Source organism: Myxocyprinus asiaticus, chromosome 15 (assembly GCF_019703515.2).
Source record: "Myxocyprinus asiaticus isolate MX2 ecotype Aquarium Trade chromosome 15, UBuf_Myxa_2, whole genome shotgun sequence".
Classification (NCBI taxonomy): domain Eukaryota; kingdom Metazoa; phylum Chordata; class Actinopteri; order Cypriniformes; family Catostomidae; genus Myxocyprinus; species Myxocyprinus asiaticus.
The window spans coordinates 8452399-8468723 of NC_059358.1; the positions used below are offsets into that span (position 1 = coordinate 8452399).

Genomic DNA, 16325 nt, shown 5'->3' on the forward strand with positions numbered 1-16325 from the left:
TGTTTCTCACCCACACCTATCATATCGCTTCTGAAGACATGGATTTAACCACTGGAGTCTTATGGATTACTTTTATGCTGCCATTATGAGCTCTTTGGAGCTTCAAAGTTCTGGTCACCTTTCTTTTGCATTTTATGGACCTACACGGCTGAGATATTATTTGAAAAATCTTAATATGTGTTCTGCAGAAGAAAGGAAGTCATACACATCAGAAAGGGCATGAGGGCGAGTAAATTATGAGAGAATTTTCATATTTGGGTGAACTATCCCTTTAACAGTGGAAACATTCCTGTAATGCGGTACAATTTAGGTTGCCATCTTAATATATTGGATGAAATATTAAATTAATAGTGTCCTTGATCACAGTGTCACGATTAAGTGAATATGGAGGGAAGTTCTCAATACTCAATACTTTAATCGATGTTGCCAGTTTTGCCATTTTCCTGGGTCACTAACTTCGTAAATGGAAAACTGGAAATTTATTAAGAAATATTCTAGGTTTTTCTTCGTTTTCTCCTTTCTCTAATAAAAATATATCAACCAAAGCATGTTTTTATTGGCAATATTGTTTTATATGTCGTCAATATAACTTTCCATATGGTTATTTATGTAATATAGTTTTAACTAACAAAAGCATAATCCCTTTATGACATCATCCACCAAGTAGTGACATCGTTTTTTGTGGGGAAAACAACAGCATAAATCATTTATTTATTTTTTTTTAGTTTTAAATCATCATTAAAAAAATTCAAGTTGACACCTCTATAAGTTTATTGTCAATCTGCATTGAGTTATGACTAACTTTTTCCATCCTTATTTCCATTCTTTTAGGCATCCTATTAATTTTCCTGCCACAAGTTAAAGTTAATAAAGTGTAAGAGCCTGAGATTTTGGGGTATAACAGGAATGACCCAGTAGAAATGATACATGTGCATGTACAGTAAGTTCTTTGTTGAATGTGATATTGAACTTGCCACACATTTAGATACAGTGCATCCGGAAAGTATTCACAGCACTTCACTTTTTCCATATTTTGTTATGTTACAGCCTTATTCCAAAATGGATTAAATTCATTATTTTCCTCAAAATTCTACAAACAATACCCCATAATGACAACGTGAAAGAAGTTTGTTTGAAATCTTTGCAAATTTATAAAAAATAAGAAACGGAAAAAAAATCACATGTACGTAAGTATTCACAGCTTTTGCCATGACACTCAAAATTGAGCTCAGGTGCATCCTGTTTCCTCTGATCATCCTTGAGATGTTTCTACAACTTGATATAAGTCTATATAAGGTCCCACAGTTAACAGTGCATGTTAGAGCACAAACCAAGTCCGAGGAATTGTCTGTAGACCTCCAAGACAGGATTGTATCGAGGCACTGATCTGGGGAAGGGTACAGAAAAATTTCTGCAGCATTGAAGGTCCCAATGAGCACAGTGGCCTCCATCATCCGTAAATGGAAGAAGTTTGGAACCACAAGGACTCTTCCTCGAGCTGGCCGCCTCGCCAAACTGATCGATCAGGGGAGAAGGGCCTTAGTCGGGGAGGTGACCAAGAACCCGATGGTCACTCTGACAGAGCTCAAGCATTTCTCTGTGGAGAGAGGAGAACCTTCCAGAAGAACAACCATCTCTGCAGCACTCCACCAATCAGGCCTGTATGGTAGAGTGGCCAGACGGAAGCCACTCCTCAGTAAAAGGCACATGACAGCCCGCCTGGAGTTTGCCAAAAGACACCTGAAGGACTCTCAGACAATGAGAAACAAAGATGGAACTCTTTGGCCTGAAGTCATGTCTGGAGGAAACCAGGCACCGCTCATCACCTGGCCAATACCATCCCTACAGTGAAGCATGGTGGTGGCAGCATCATGCTGTGGGGATGTTTTTCAGCGGCAGGAACTGGGAGACTAGTCATGATCGAGGGAAAGATGAATGCAGCAATGTACAGAGACATCCTTGATGAAAACCTGCTCCAGAGCGCTCTGGACCTCAGACTGGGGTGAAGGTTCATCTTCCAACAGGACAACGACCCTAAGCACACAGCCAAGATAACAAAGGAGTGGCTATGGGACAACTCTGTGAATGTCCTTGAGTGGCCCAGCCAGAGCCCAGACTTGAACCCGATTGAACATCTCTGGAGTGATCTGAAAATGGCTGTGCACCAACGCTCCCCAATCAACCTGATGGAGCTTGAGAGGTCCTGCAAAGAAGAACGGGAGAAACTGCCCAAAATAGGTGTGCCAAGCTTGTAGCATCATACTGAAAAAGACTTGAGGCTGTAATTGGTGCCAAAGGTGCTTCAACAAAGTATTGAGCAAAGGCTGTGAATACTTATGTACATGTGTGTTTTTTTTATTAAATTTGCAAAGATTTCAAACAAACTTCTTTCACGTTGTCATTATGGGGTATTGTTTGTAGAATTGAGGAAAATAATTAATTTAATCCATTTTGGAATAAGGCTGTAATATAACAAAATGTGGAAAAAGTGAAGCGCTGTGAATATTTTCCAGATGAACTGTAGTTGTTGAAACCAGAAAGCTGTTAAAATATGTGGCAGGGCAGGATTATGATGTTTTTCAAGATAGGCCTACATGCAGGAAAATGTCAAGATTAGCCAATAGTGGTTGCCCTTGCGTATCTCTGGTACAGGTTTGATTGGACTCTTTTGCGATTATGTTCTACAGTAAATGACAAACTTGTAGAACGTTGATTTTAGGTCTGTCTGATCAAATGGATCAGAGGGAATACTGGGTGGTTTTGTGTGTGTGTGTGTGTGTGTGTGTGTGTGTGTTTTGTTATTGGCTTTGCTGTGGTTTACTTTAGTGGTTATATATATATATATATAAAAAAAATAATTATTGTTTCCCTCTTGTTGTTCTAAACCCATATGTTATTTTATTTAATTTTTTCAGTGGAAAACAAATATTGTTTTTTTCAAGAGTCTTCACATAGATCTTTTCCATACAAAGACAGTTCCTAATGACCAGTGGTGGTCATTAGGAACAAGCTCCATAAACAAGCGAAAACACCATAAAAGTAGTGCATTATATTATATATAACTTGTGTTATATTCTGAGTCATCTGAAGCAATATGATAGCTTTGTTTGAGGAACAGACTGGAATGTAGGGCTGCTATTCACTGATAATCTTACCCTCTGCTGCAGCTCCCAAATCTCAAACCTTCACATTCAGTCGTCTGTGTTTATGAGTAGAGCTTGATATTGATACAGATTTCCTGATTCGATTTGATTCACAAGTTCTTAATTCGATTCGATATTGATTCATTGGGTATATTTTTGTTACAATGTCCATTTTGCTTAGAAATTCTCTCAGCTAATACTTTATATTATAAAGGAACCTTATAGGTAATCCTTCTAGGTACAATTCGAAAGTAGTCATTTAAAAAATTAAATTGTATCATTTTTTCATCATATCGGACTTATTTTAGCTTTTACATTTTTTTCTAATTCACTCAATTCCATCAATAAATGTCTTGAAATGTCATATATTATGTTACATATATTTACATGTTACATGTTTATTGTTTACTTGCATAATTTGTTCTATTTACATTGATATATAGAACAAGTGCTAAATCGACACTGTCTCTTTAAGACTACCGGCATCAGCTAGTGAGCGCATATTAACGTGAGTGGAGTTGTTTCTTTAGCGCATCCATGTGTAATTAAAATGAAATGTTTCTTTTTTTGTTGTTGTTGTTTTTAATCAACAACTGACTTTAAAGATCAGAAATAGTATTAAAAGAGACATTATTCAGTAACAAATGGATTGGGTGGATCTTGCGTGGACACACAGAACAAGTCAAAACAAACTTTTACTTTCAACACACAGTGAAAGGATCTCGGTGCTAATAACTTCTTTGCTACTATACTATAATCACTGGTGAGTGAAATCTGAAAGTTTAGCAACCAGTGGCTAATCACAGACAGTTTTAGTTGCATAGCGCAGAATTTGGTCACACATGCAAGTGATTTTATTTGCATTATAGAGGGTTGTCACATAGAGTAAAAGATTGGTCTTGGGATTTAAGAATCAATATCAAGATCATTCAAATAAAATGGCCATACATCGTAAAAATTAATTTTTTACCCAGTCTAAGTTATGACATGAGCAAGCCAATGGCATTTTGGCATTGTTGATGTCAAATCTGCACACAATTTTAAATATGTATACTGTATAGATATCTGAACACAACTGGCAGAGGGCATGATTTTCAGTGAACAACAATTTATTTTTCTTTCCATTCATCACACGAAGGTATCATATGGTTTCAAAAGACCCAGAATATAGTGCATAAGTCATATGGACTACTTTTACGGTGCTTTATAATGTGCTATAAAGCTTGTGGTCACTATGAACAGTTCTTGTATGGAAAATAGCATCGATATTACTTTAGTTTTTCCACACACAAAAAATAACAGCATATGGGTTTGGAACGACATGAGGGTGAGTAAATAATTACAGAAATGTATTTTTTGGGAGAACTATACCTTTAAGAATATAGTTTTGTTGCCTGTCTGCAGAGCGTTATGCAAAACAATTCACACAATCATGCAAACACTCGCTGTGTTGTCTGCTCACATGATTAGTTTGATGTACAACATAATGTCATCGTGATCTAGATCTTCTGTCAGTGTACTTCTCCTCCATATCCCATAAAGGCAATCATTCCTGACCACAGATTGGAAACTTGAATAGATAGCATCCTCTGTGTTGAATTAAAAATTTTAGAGAGTTCTAAACTGCACATTGTTTTCCACATTTCGGCCTCATCCTGTTGTCCAGCTCAGTGGTATGGTTCTGTCCCCTGTTTCTGGAGCAGGTAGTGTCATGGACTGAGTATCACCGCAGGATCGATGCACTAAACAGTGAAGATCTTCGCTCCCTATGCAAACGCCTTCAGGTGCCCAAAATCTATAGAAGCCGGCAGATGTAGCTCTAAATTTTGGTGATTTCACTTACTTTGCTGGATGGCAAATGTAAGCCTATCATAAATACATTTGTGCAGAAAATTCCATTTTTCCCAAATGTAGCCTATATGATAGATCAGTGAAAGTTTGGAATCCTGCACAAATTAACAAATTAAATTTTTTTTTAATTTTTTTTGCAATTTAGCCACTATGGCTGTATGTCTCTGCAGAATTAGTGAGTCACAGTACTCTTGTGACTTTTAAGGAAATTTAGAAATACGACTAAGGAAATTCCAAGCAGTTGTATACTTTAGAACCCACAAACTGAATGAAAGGAGGACTTTTTTGGGTTTTTGGAATTCTTAAATGCACAGATTAGTAGGGCTAGGTAAAAAAAAAAAAATTTCTGGGCTTTCGCGATCTTCGTTTGACTGATTCAGTGTTGATTCTTAAAGTCACAAGATCGGGGGCCTGGGTAGCTCAGTGGTAAAATACGCTGGCTACCACCCCTGGAGTTCGCTAGTTCGAATCCCAGGGCGTGCTGAGTGACTCCAGCCAGGTCTCCTAAGCAACCAAATTGGCCCGGTTGCTAGGGAGGGTAGAGTCACATGGGGTAACCTCCTCGTGGTCACTATAATGTGGTTTGTTCTCGGCGGGGCGCATGGTGAATTGAGCCCCACCGGCGTGAAGCCTCCACACGCGCTATGTCTCCGTGGCAACGCGCTCAACAAGCCACGTGATAAGATGCGCGGGTTGACTGTCTCAGACGCGGAGGCAACTGGGATTCGTCCTCCGCCACCCGGACTGAGGCGAATCACTATGCAACCACGAGGACTTAGAGCGCATTGGGAATTGGGCATTCCAAATTGGGAGAAAAAGGGGAAAAATCCCCCCCCCAAAAAAAAAAAATCAAACAAAAAAAAAAAAGTCACAAGATCGGGGGCCTGGGTAGCTCAGCAAGTAAAGACGCTGAATACCACATCTGAAGTCGCAAGTTCGAATACAGGGCGTGCTGAATGACTCCAGTCAGGCTTCCTAAGCAACCAATTGGCCCGGTTGCTAGGGTGGGTAGAGGCATGTTGGGGTAACCTCCTCGTGGTCGCTATAATGTGGTTCTTGCTCTCAGTGGGGCGCGTGGTGAGATGTGCGTGGATGCTGCGGCGAATAGTGTGAAGCCTCCATGTGCACTAGGTCTCCGCGGTAACGTGTTCAAGAAGCCACATGATAAGATGCGCAGATTGATGGTCTCAGACACGGAGGCAACTGAGATTCATCCTCTGCCACCTCTCAAAACTTCTTGAGATTTGTGGTAATCTCAAGAAGTTTTATCCTATAGAACCCACATATTTAATCAAATGAGAGAAGCTTTTTTTCAAAAAACTTTTCAGTCATACTAAGGAAGGTGGATTGTATTCCTGTGTGCAGCCTGAATGTTCTGAGATCGAGTAAAGCAGACAGGTGTTTAGGTCGAGACCTGCACTGACTGCTGCTCACTTATTTGTTGTAAACAATCCAGGTAATTGAAGCGCATCCAGTGTAACCTGAGTGTGTTTAGGCCACTAGAGAGAATGTCAACTGTCTGTGGCACTACATTGTAAAATAACATCACAAATAACACAAGTCCTGATGTAACATACATGAGGGAAGTAATGTAAAACCAATCAGTTTTTATGACAACAATAACCCACCTTATCTGGCCAAAACGTAAATAGCTGTTATTGTTAGATGTCAGATTCTGCAAATTTTAGTTTCACTTTTTAGGTTAGGATTTTACCCTTCGGTTCACTTTACATAGAATAAAATCAACTCCTGCTACGGGTTGAATTTGCATGTTCAGTCTGTGCAGCCTTGCCTTCAGTACATTTTGAATATCAATTTGACCTAATGTTGCATCCCTGCTGCAAGAGGTTAATGGCAGGCCACACTGGATCTCTGTGCACAGAAGTCCACACAAAGCTCTGCAGATGTCTGCACATTAAAAATGAAGTTTAAATGAATAGTTCACACAAAAATTAAAATTCTGTTATCAATTACTCACCCTCATGCCATGCCTGATGTGTATTACTTTCTATCTTCTGCACAACACAAATTATGATTTTTAGAAAAATATTTCAGCTCTGTAGGTCCATACAATGCAAGTGAATGGGCGTCAAAAAAAAGAGGAAAACAGGAGAACTATGTGGACACCCAAACATGCTGGTTGAATATTCTGACCATATAATATTCATGAAAGAGGAGAAAGAATAAAAGTATTAAAAAAAAAAAACGCGTAAAGGCATCATAAAAGTCATCCATACGACTCCAGTGTTTTAATCAATTTTTTCAGAAGTTATATGATAGGTGTGGGTGAGAAACGCATGAAGAGTGTGAATCACCAAAAACACAAGAAGAAGAATGTAAAAGTGATCCGTTTCTCACCCACATTTATCATATCTGAGAATATCTCAGCCGTGTAGGTCCATACAATGCAGGTGAATGGTGATTAGAACTTTGAAGCTCCAAAAATCACATTAAGTCAGCATAAAAGTTATCCATAAGACTTCAGTGGTTAAATCCATGTCTTTAGAAGCAAAATGATAGGTGTGGGTGAAGAAACAGATATATTTCTATATTATAGAAATTATAAATTATTATTATTATAAATATGTAAGTCCTTTTTTACTATATATTTCACTTTCACTTCCACATATTTAATTTTTTATTTTATTTAATTTTAGTGTTGCATTATATCGCCATCTACTGGTCGGGGCTGGTCAAAGATGGAGATGTATAGTAAAAGAAGACTTAAATATTGATCTGTTTCTCACCCACACCTATCATATCGCTTCTGAAGATATTGATTTAACCACTGGACTCATAAGGATTACTTTTATGCTGACTTTTGGCACCCATTCACTTGCATTGTATGGGCCAACAGAGCTGAGAAATTCTTCTAAAAATCTTCATTTGAGTTCAGCAGATGAAAGAAAGTCATACACATCTTGGACGGCATAAGGGTGAATAAATGATGAGAAAATTAAAAATTTTGGGTGAACTATTCCTTTACGAACAAAGCTAATGAGATTTAACCCTGGTCTCAAATTTACATGGCAGAGAGAGCTTTTATCTATTGACACACCGAAATGAAAATTCTTGGCCAAAACCAAAAATTCTGGACACACTGGGCCAAAAACCAAAAATGATCATTTTAAATTACACTTAGTTTGGAATAACTGAACAAATTCTCAGTGTTATTTTTAAGGATGCACCAAAACCAATTTTTCTATAACTACACATTACATTATAAAATAGAGTAGACGGAAAAGAATGACATAAAAATATGTTGCCTATGTAAGAAAACCTTTATTGTTAACTACTGTACTGGATAATGCATTTGCAAAATTAACAGTAATTCCAGTAAAATCTTCAGTGAATATGAAGCCAGATGATGCACAAGTCTACTACTATAATGGTGCTTTTATGCTTTTTAAATGTCTTATTGTAGCTTGACAGTAACGACCATAACACAATACCGGAGCTCTTGAAATGCTCTTTATTAATGCGCTAATAACCAAGAATGCAACCACTTCACTTCTAGGGATGTGGACTTTAATGTGCAACATAAACAATGCTTATTATCCATGTTAGTGTGTCTGTTACCGGATTTTCAAGGAACAGTTTCTGTTCACATTTTCGGGCAACATTTTCAGCCCTTTTTTCTCTTTCGACCAAAAACTGAAAATAGCATTTTATGCCATCTTTGGCCAAACATTTTCGGCGGCTGAAACTTCAGTGCATCCCTACTTTTATCCCTTGTTGCTTTATCATGTCATGTCAAGATAGGACATGGTGTCAGCTACACAATTTACTGTATTTAAATTAATTCTGCAACATATACCACCAAAATCATGTAGAAAATAGATGTGAAAAAGTCTGCAGATTCTGTCTGGGCCATGTCATGGGTAAATTTGAGGGAAGATCTACAGTCATCCCCCATGAGGGTCCATTCACACCGAATACATTTTTGCTTCCATCTGCACAGTTTTTTAATTGTTTTTCTATGAAAAACACGTCTTGCTGGTTTTTGTTTTTCAGCGGCACGTTTTTAAAGGGAAAATTCACCCAAAAATTTATATTCTCTAATAATTTACTCACCCTCATGCTGTCCCAGGTGTGAAGAAAAATAGAAAAATGTCTTAGCTCAGTAGGTCCTTTAAATAAATGCAAGTGGATGGTGATTTTTGACTTTAAAGCTCCAAAAAGAACAGACATTCAGCATAAACGTCATCTATAAGACTCCAGCAGTTAAATTAATGTCTTCTAAAGCGATACGATTGCTTTTGGTGTGAAAAAGATCAATATTTAAGTACTTTTTAACTATAAACCCTAGCTTCCGGTCAGCAGCAGTATGCACGTGTGATGTAATTGCATTGGCACGTGAGACACGCGAGAACTGACTCAAGGTGCGACACACCCAGAAGAGCAGCGCTGTTTAGTTAACTGAGTAGGAGGAAGGCTGTACAGAAGCTTTGTTGGTTTTGGTTTAGATCTGTATTTGTATCTGTTTGTTTACTCAAAATGGTGCATTTTTTTTATGCTGATCCTGAATGTCTCAACTGAAAAAACAAAATGAGATTACGTCCGTAACAAGCCAACACAAATACGTCACGAAAGACCACGTGAACTTAGCGCGCTCGTGAAGCTTACCGGAAGTGATGGTTATAGTTAAAAAGTACTTAAATATTGATCTTTTTTGCACCAAAAGTGATTCTATCACTTTAGAAGGCATTAATTTAACCACTGGAGTCGTATCTATGACGTTTATGCTGACTGCCTGTGTTTTTTGAAGCTTTAAAAGTCTGATCACGATCCACTTGCATTTTAAGGACCTACAAATCTGAGATATTTTCTATTTTTCTTCAAATTTGTTCACAGAAGACAGAAAGTCATACACACCTGGGATATCATGAGGGTGAGTAAATGATGAGAGAATTTTCATTTTTGGGTGAACTATCCCTTTAAGAAGGGTCTAAAGACACTTGCATTCAGTTTCATTTATTACCCTGCGTCTGTTTGTTTTTATTTTTTTTAAATGCAAGAACGAATTCGGTCTGAACGGCCCCTAACAATGCCAGATTTATTTGGTGTGTAGCAGCATGGTAGAATGTCCCTGGAGCTGCTGCAGGTTTGCTGATGGGCTCTTCTGTCTTTAGATCACCACAAAGGAGGATGTGAACTCTAAACATGGCACGTCCATCACCGCCAGCCTGGAGCCAGAGACCTTCAAACCAAGCCTGAACGAACCCAGTGACCTTCTGGAGGCTGAGCAGATCGAGAAGGTAAAATAAATCTGCCTGCTGCTCCAGGCTTTATAGTGTTTCATCGATCCACGGGTCTTAAAATAGGCGGCCCTCCCCGCCATGCACTGGTTATTGATCCTCCACCTGAGGACAGTCTCAGATGTTATGTTAGGTGGAACGTTAGTCTCAGTCACCATTCGCTTTCATCTTTTTTCTTTATCTACATAGAAGATTGAAATGTATATAAAACATCTATAAATAAATACCCTACTGTTTGAATGATCATTAACTAATGGTCTGATGAGTATTAAGCAGTGTAATAATGTGATTTAATGTTCTTAATGCAAGTTATTATAAGGTGTTATCAAGAAAATCAAGCTTTTTAACATCAGGGGTCCCTGGAACACATAAGAAGAAATTTAACTGAATGTTCTGACTGCTCTTTTTCATACAGTGAAAGTGAATGGGATCTGGGTCTGTCAAACAATTACCTTTTAAAGTACGAAGCTTGAGCTATATATTCCAAGTCTGCTGAAGTCATACAATGGTTCTGTGTGAGGAACAGTCAAAAATCTTGCCCAAAGGTTTAGGAATAGTTCACCCAAAAATGAATGTCCTCTCATCATTTACTCACCCCCATCTGCTGCATCGCAGATGTTCTTTCTTCTGCAGATCACAAATTACGTTTTTTAGAAGAATATCTCCGCTCTGTTGGTCCATTCAATGCAAGTGAATGGGTGCCAACATTTTTAAGCTCCAAAATCCACATAAGGGCAACATAAAAGTAATCCAGACGACTCCAGTGGTTAAATACACATCTTTTGTAGCGATATGATAGGTGTGGGTGAGAAACAGATCAATATTTAAGTATTTTTTTACTGTAAATCTACTTTCACACAGCCCTCCTAAAAGTGACTGATAAAAGTGCACATTGAGGGGCATCCACATGACTCGCGTCAGCAATGCCGAATACATTGAAGTCTATGAAGTGACCTGCGGCGCAACCTCGGCTCCAACTTCACACCAAAATGTTTTTCACACACGTTTTTGCCTCACGCAAATAATGTCTTTGAGAGTATAAAGCTACAATAAATATTTTAAAACTGTCCAAATTTCTGAAAAGATATTGAATGTCTCATAAATTATCTTAATTAATTATTACCTTATTGTTTCTAAGTATCCAGAGACCCCATTTACTGAACTACAGTAATACATTCACCAAAAAAATATATATATTATTCTCTGCGTTCCATTTTTTTATCTTCCAAATACAGGTTTTCAGTGTTTATTGCGCACACCTCCTGCTTTCTTGCATGGCAAACTCATAAATTCACCACTCTGTGATGCTCTCTACAACGCTTATCATGTGGAGGGTAAAGCGCCACTTGACGCTGGCGTTGAGCGGAGCATTGACACCTTGACTCAACACATGTGAAATGTGCTTTACAATGACAAAAGGGTATTATTGAAACTCATTATTATTATTATTAGGCCAATGAGAGAGTTCAATAACAGCCTGAAAAAGTGACAAAAACAGGACACAGAGTTTGCTTTGTTCTTATAATGCTTAAATACTATAAAGTCTCTTGGCATATTTTGGTCGTGAACGTTTCAAAATGATTCAATGACTCACTCATTGCACATAAGATGCTCATTTGTCACCACCTAGTGGCATTTCCAGAAGAGGTCACTAAACTAGTCAATTAATGAAACTGAACAAATTTGTGAAACAGAAGCAAGCCACAACAATGTAGCTTTTATTTTTGCAGATAATTTGCTATACTTGAGTTAAGTTGGTGCTTTTAGCTTATTCTTTAAAAACATGTTCATGGATCAGAGATTGTCTCACCTTTTTCGCCCCTCATGAGTTTGCATCCCTGTGAGCTATAAACTTTGAGTCGGACCACTGATTTTCTTTCAAATGAATTCACACTGGGTTGGTAGTGTGGTGAATCGGCCTTAATACCTCGGGATGTGAATTAATTTGCAATAATTAAACGATCGGAGTCAGCTTATACCGCGGTTACCACATGTAGTATGCGGAAAACACTGAATCTAGTCATAAAAATGGCATTAGCAATAAAATGCAGAATATCATAGATTATGACATACAGGTGCATCTCAATAAATTAGAATGTCGTGGAAAAGTTCATTTATTTCAGTAATTCAACTCAAATTGTGAAACTCGTGTATTAAATAAATTCAGTGCACACAGACTGAAGTAGGTTAAGTCTTTGGTTCTTTTAATTGTGATGATTTTGGTTCACATTTAACAAAAACCCACCAATTCACTATCTCAAAAAATTAGAATATGGTGACATGCCAATCAGCTAATCAACTCAAAACACCTGCAAAAGTTTCCTGAGCCTTCAAAATGGTCTCTCAGTTTGGTTCACTAGGCTACACAATCATAGGGAAGACTGCTGATCTGACAGCTGTCCAGAAGACAATCATTGACACCCTTCACAAGGAGGGTAAGCCACAAACATTCATTGCCAAAGAAGCTGGCTGTTCACAGAGTGCTGTATCCAAGCATGTTAACAGAAAGTTGAGTGGAAGGGAAAAGTGTGGAAGAAAAAGATGCACAACCAACCGAGAGAACCGCAGCCTTATGATTGTCAAGCAAAGTCGATTCAAGAATTTGGGTGAACTTCACAAGGAATGGACTGAGGCTGGGGTCAAAGCATCAAGAGCCACCACACACAGACATGTCAAGGAATTTGGCTACAGTTGTCGTATTCCTCTTGTTAAGCCACTCCTGAACCACAGACAACGTCAGAGGCGTCTTACCTGGGCTAAGGAGAAGAAGAACTGGACTGTTGCCCAGTGGTCCAAAGTCCTGTTTTCAGATGAGAGCAAGTTTTGTATTTAATTTGGAAACCAAGGTCCTAGAGTCTGGAGGAAGGGTGGAGAAGCTCATAGCCCAAGTTGCTTGAAGTCCAGTGTTAAGTTTCCACAGTCTGTGATGATTTGGGGTGCAATGTCATCTGTTGGTGTTGGTCCATTGTGTTTTTTGAAAACCAAAGTCACTGCACCCGTTTACCAAGAACTTTTGGAGCACTTCATGCTTCCTTCTGCTGACCAGCTTTTTAAAGATGCTGATTTCATTTTCCAGCAGGATTTGGCACCTGCCCACACTGCCAAAAGCACCAAAAGTTGGTTAAATGACACCAATGGTGTTGGTGTGCTTGACTGGCCAGCAAACTCACCAGACCTGAACCCCATAGAGAATCTATGGGGTATTGTCAAGAGAAAAATGAGAAACAAGAGACCAAAAAATGCAGATGAGCTGAAGGCCACTGTCAAAGAAACCTGGGCTTCCATACCACCTCAGCAGTGCCACAAACTGATCACCTCCATGCCACGCCAAATTGAGGCAGTAATTAAAGCAAAAGGAGCCCCTACCAAGTATTGAGTACATATACAGTAAATTAACATACTTTCCAGAAGGCCAACAATTCACTAAAAATGTTTTTTTTTTAGTGAATTATGATGTATTCTAATTTTTTGAGATAGTGAATTGGTGGGTTTTTGTTAAATGTGAGCCAAAATCATCACAATTAAAAGAACCAAAGACTTAAACTACTTCAGTCTGTGTGCATTGAATTTATTTAATACACGAGTTTCACAATTTGAGTTGAATTACTGAAATAAATGAACTTTTCCACGACATTCTAATTTATTGAGATGCACCTGTATTTGGACAAAAATTAATGTTTGAATGTACAATGAATCAAATTAAAATTGTGATATGTCCTAGTGTGATTATTAAACTAAAAAAAGTCTCTGATTTAATTTAATAAATAAGTAATCTGCAAGTGATGTGTGCGTCAAAATGAATGTGTAGAGATGGCAGCTCATACACTGAAAACACCTCATCATGATCATCACGCGCACTCTTGTGTGTGTGAATTAAATCACAGCTTTACGGGGATTAACAATCACACTTGGCCATGTAGCAAACTGCTTATCTGGAGGTGAGAAACTACCATCAAAAACACACAGAAATGCCTAAATAAAAGCTTTTTTGCTTAAATATCACCCTTGTTGGGCACATAAAGTGTTGTGGAAATGTCCTTGAGAATTGTATCTTGAAAAGAGTGGGAATCCTGTAAAAGCTTAATGCAGCGCAACAAATGGTACAGAATGTGCCTTAAGGTGCGTTTCTAAAAATTAAAGTTCTTTTAACTTGGTATGCTGTCTCAAAAACATGGTGCTCCTATGCGAGGCGCCGGAAAAATGGCGAGACGCAGCGCAGAACTCAAAAACACCTGTTTAGTAACCGTGCAGATTAAAGCTTTGGATTAAAGTGTCTGCCAAATCCATAAATGTAATATGTTTTTTGACTGGCATTTATTAAATTCTGCTGTTTTCAGAGACATTGCAGTAAAACTCATGCATGATCTGAGCGATGTGACCTGATCTTTTGATCTTATCTTACTGTGCCATTTGAAATGTGTTTTGTGTGGAAGCTTCAGAGGTTTTGTACAGATATGAGGTTTATGTCGTATTGCCCTGCGGGTTCCCATCTTTCAAATGCAACAGCGTTCTGTGAATAAAACACCTGAGGTGGCCTCTGCAGAATCCTTTATTCAGCCACTGGCCCATTTTGTTGGTGAATCAAATTAGGTCATGTCATTACTGAGTAATTCAATGCTCTAAAAGCATTTGGAAAGTCTGGACCCATCGCAGGACACAGAAACTGCTGCACATGAACATGAGTTGAGGAAACACACAGCTCTGTGTGAAAGGGCTGCCTGGCATGTGTGTGTGGACAGGGTTGAGCTACTGTGTCTGTTGGTGTGAAAAGGTCACTGCAACTGTAATTGGGCCCTTAATGCTACTCCCTTTAAGTTTAACTGCTCTTATCTCCCACACGTTTTTTTTTAAATACTTTTCTTTTATTCTTTCTCCTCTTTCATGAATATTATATGGTCAGAATATTCAACCAGCATGTTTGGGTGTGGTGTTTGGGTGTCCACATAGTTCTCCTGTTTTCCTCTTTTCTTTAGTTTTGTTCCTGCTGTTTAATTTGTATTCTCTGCTCTGTCAGTTGGCGAAACATCTCCCGCCTAGGACCATCGGTTACCCGTGGACTTTGGCTTTCAGCACGTCTAAACATGGCATGAGCATTAAGACGCTGTACCGGACGATGCAGGCTCAGGACTCACCCGTGCTGCTGGTCATCAAAGACAGCGATGGACAGGTTAGAATATTCTCTTTATCACAAGGGTGATGGTTTCAGACCTCGATACTATCTAAAAGTAAAGACGCTTTCTATAGGGCTGCATCTAACAACTATTTTTGTAATTAATTAATTGGGGAAAAAAAATCTAAAGTTGTATTATTTAACATAAGTTAATTCACTATGAACTAACATGAACACAATGAACAATTGTATTTTTATTATCTAATAGTAACTATGATTAATAAATGCTGTAAAAAAAAATCAAATCTTATGTTTACGAATTGTTTTACCCTGATTGTGTGTCTGTTCTGTTTTAGATCTTTGGAGCTTTGGCGTCAGAACCCTTCAAAGTCAGTGAGGGTTTCTACGGCACAGGAGAGACTTTCCTTTTCACATTCTATCCCGAGTTTGAGGTTTGTGTTGTGGATGTGTTTAGATTTATCCATTCTGTTTTATTAACGGTGGACTGAGCTTGCAGCTACTTCAGATTTTTTTGTCTTTTGGTTTCTGTGTAATGTAATGAGGGGTGAATTGAATTTTTGCTCTTGTTCTAACATGCTTTGTTCTACACTGGCAGGCATACAAATGGACAGGTGATAATCTGTTCTTCATTAAAGGAGACATGGACTCTTTAGCCTTTGGTGGAGGAAGGTCAGTAACATTTAACTTTTGGTCATTGTTTAGCAGGCAAAAATCATACAGTCATATAGTCACTGTCATGCTGACAATCATGTGTTGTCATATTTCAGGCTGATTTGAATTAAAATTGATTGTCTAAACATTCTCAGATGTATTTGTATGAATAAACAGAGGCAGGCTTATTTTGTGTTATAATAGATATGCGAATACACATGACATGTTTGGAGTGGCACACGCACTCTCTGAATGAGAGCAGGGAGATTTGAGAGTGCGCGTCCAGTTTTG

The 16325-nt window shown here is 38.3% G+C and overlaps 1 protein-coding gene across 7 annotated transcripts in view; it reads left to right on the forward strand.

The window, feature by feature from the left end:
* Window positions 1–16325, forward strand: part of oxr1a (oxidation resistance 1a) — a 246277-nt gene that overhangs the window by 226274 nt on the left and 3678 nt on the right. For 6 of the 7 annotated variants that reach the window (XM_051719172.1, XM_051719171.1, XM_051719174.1 and 3 more), the window contains 5 exons: window positions 4847–4927; window positions 10127–10252; window positions 15267–15419; window positions 15719–15814; window positions 15979–16052. In XM_051719172.1, the coding sequence (XP_051575132.1) occupies window positions 4847–4927; window positions 10127–10252; window positions 15267–15419; window positions 15719–15814; window positions 15979–16052 (530 nt within the window). The remainder of the gene's footprint in view (window positions 1–4846; window positions 4928–10126; window positions 10253–15266; window positions 15420–15718; window positions 15815–15978; window positions 16053–16325) is intronic. The other variant, XM_051719173.1, reaches the window with a different exon arrangement.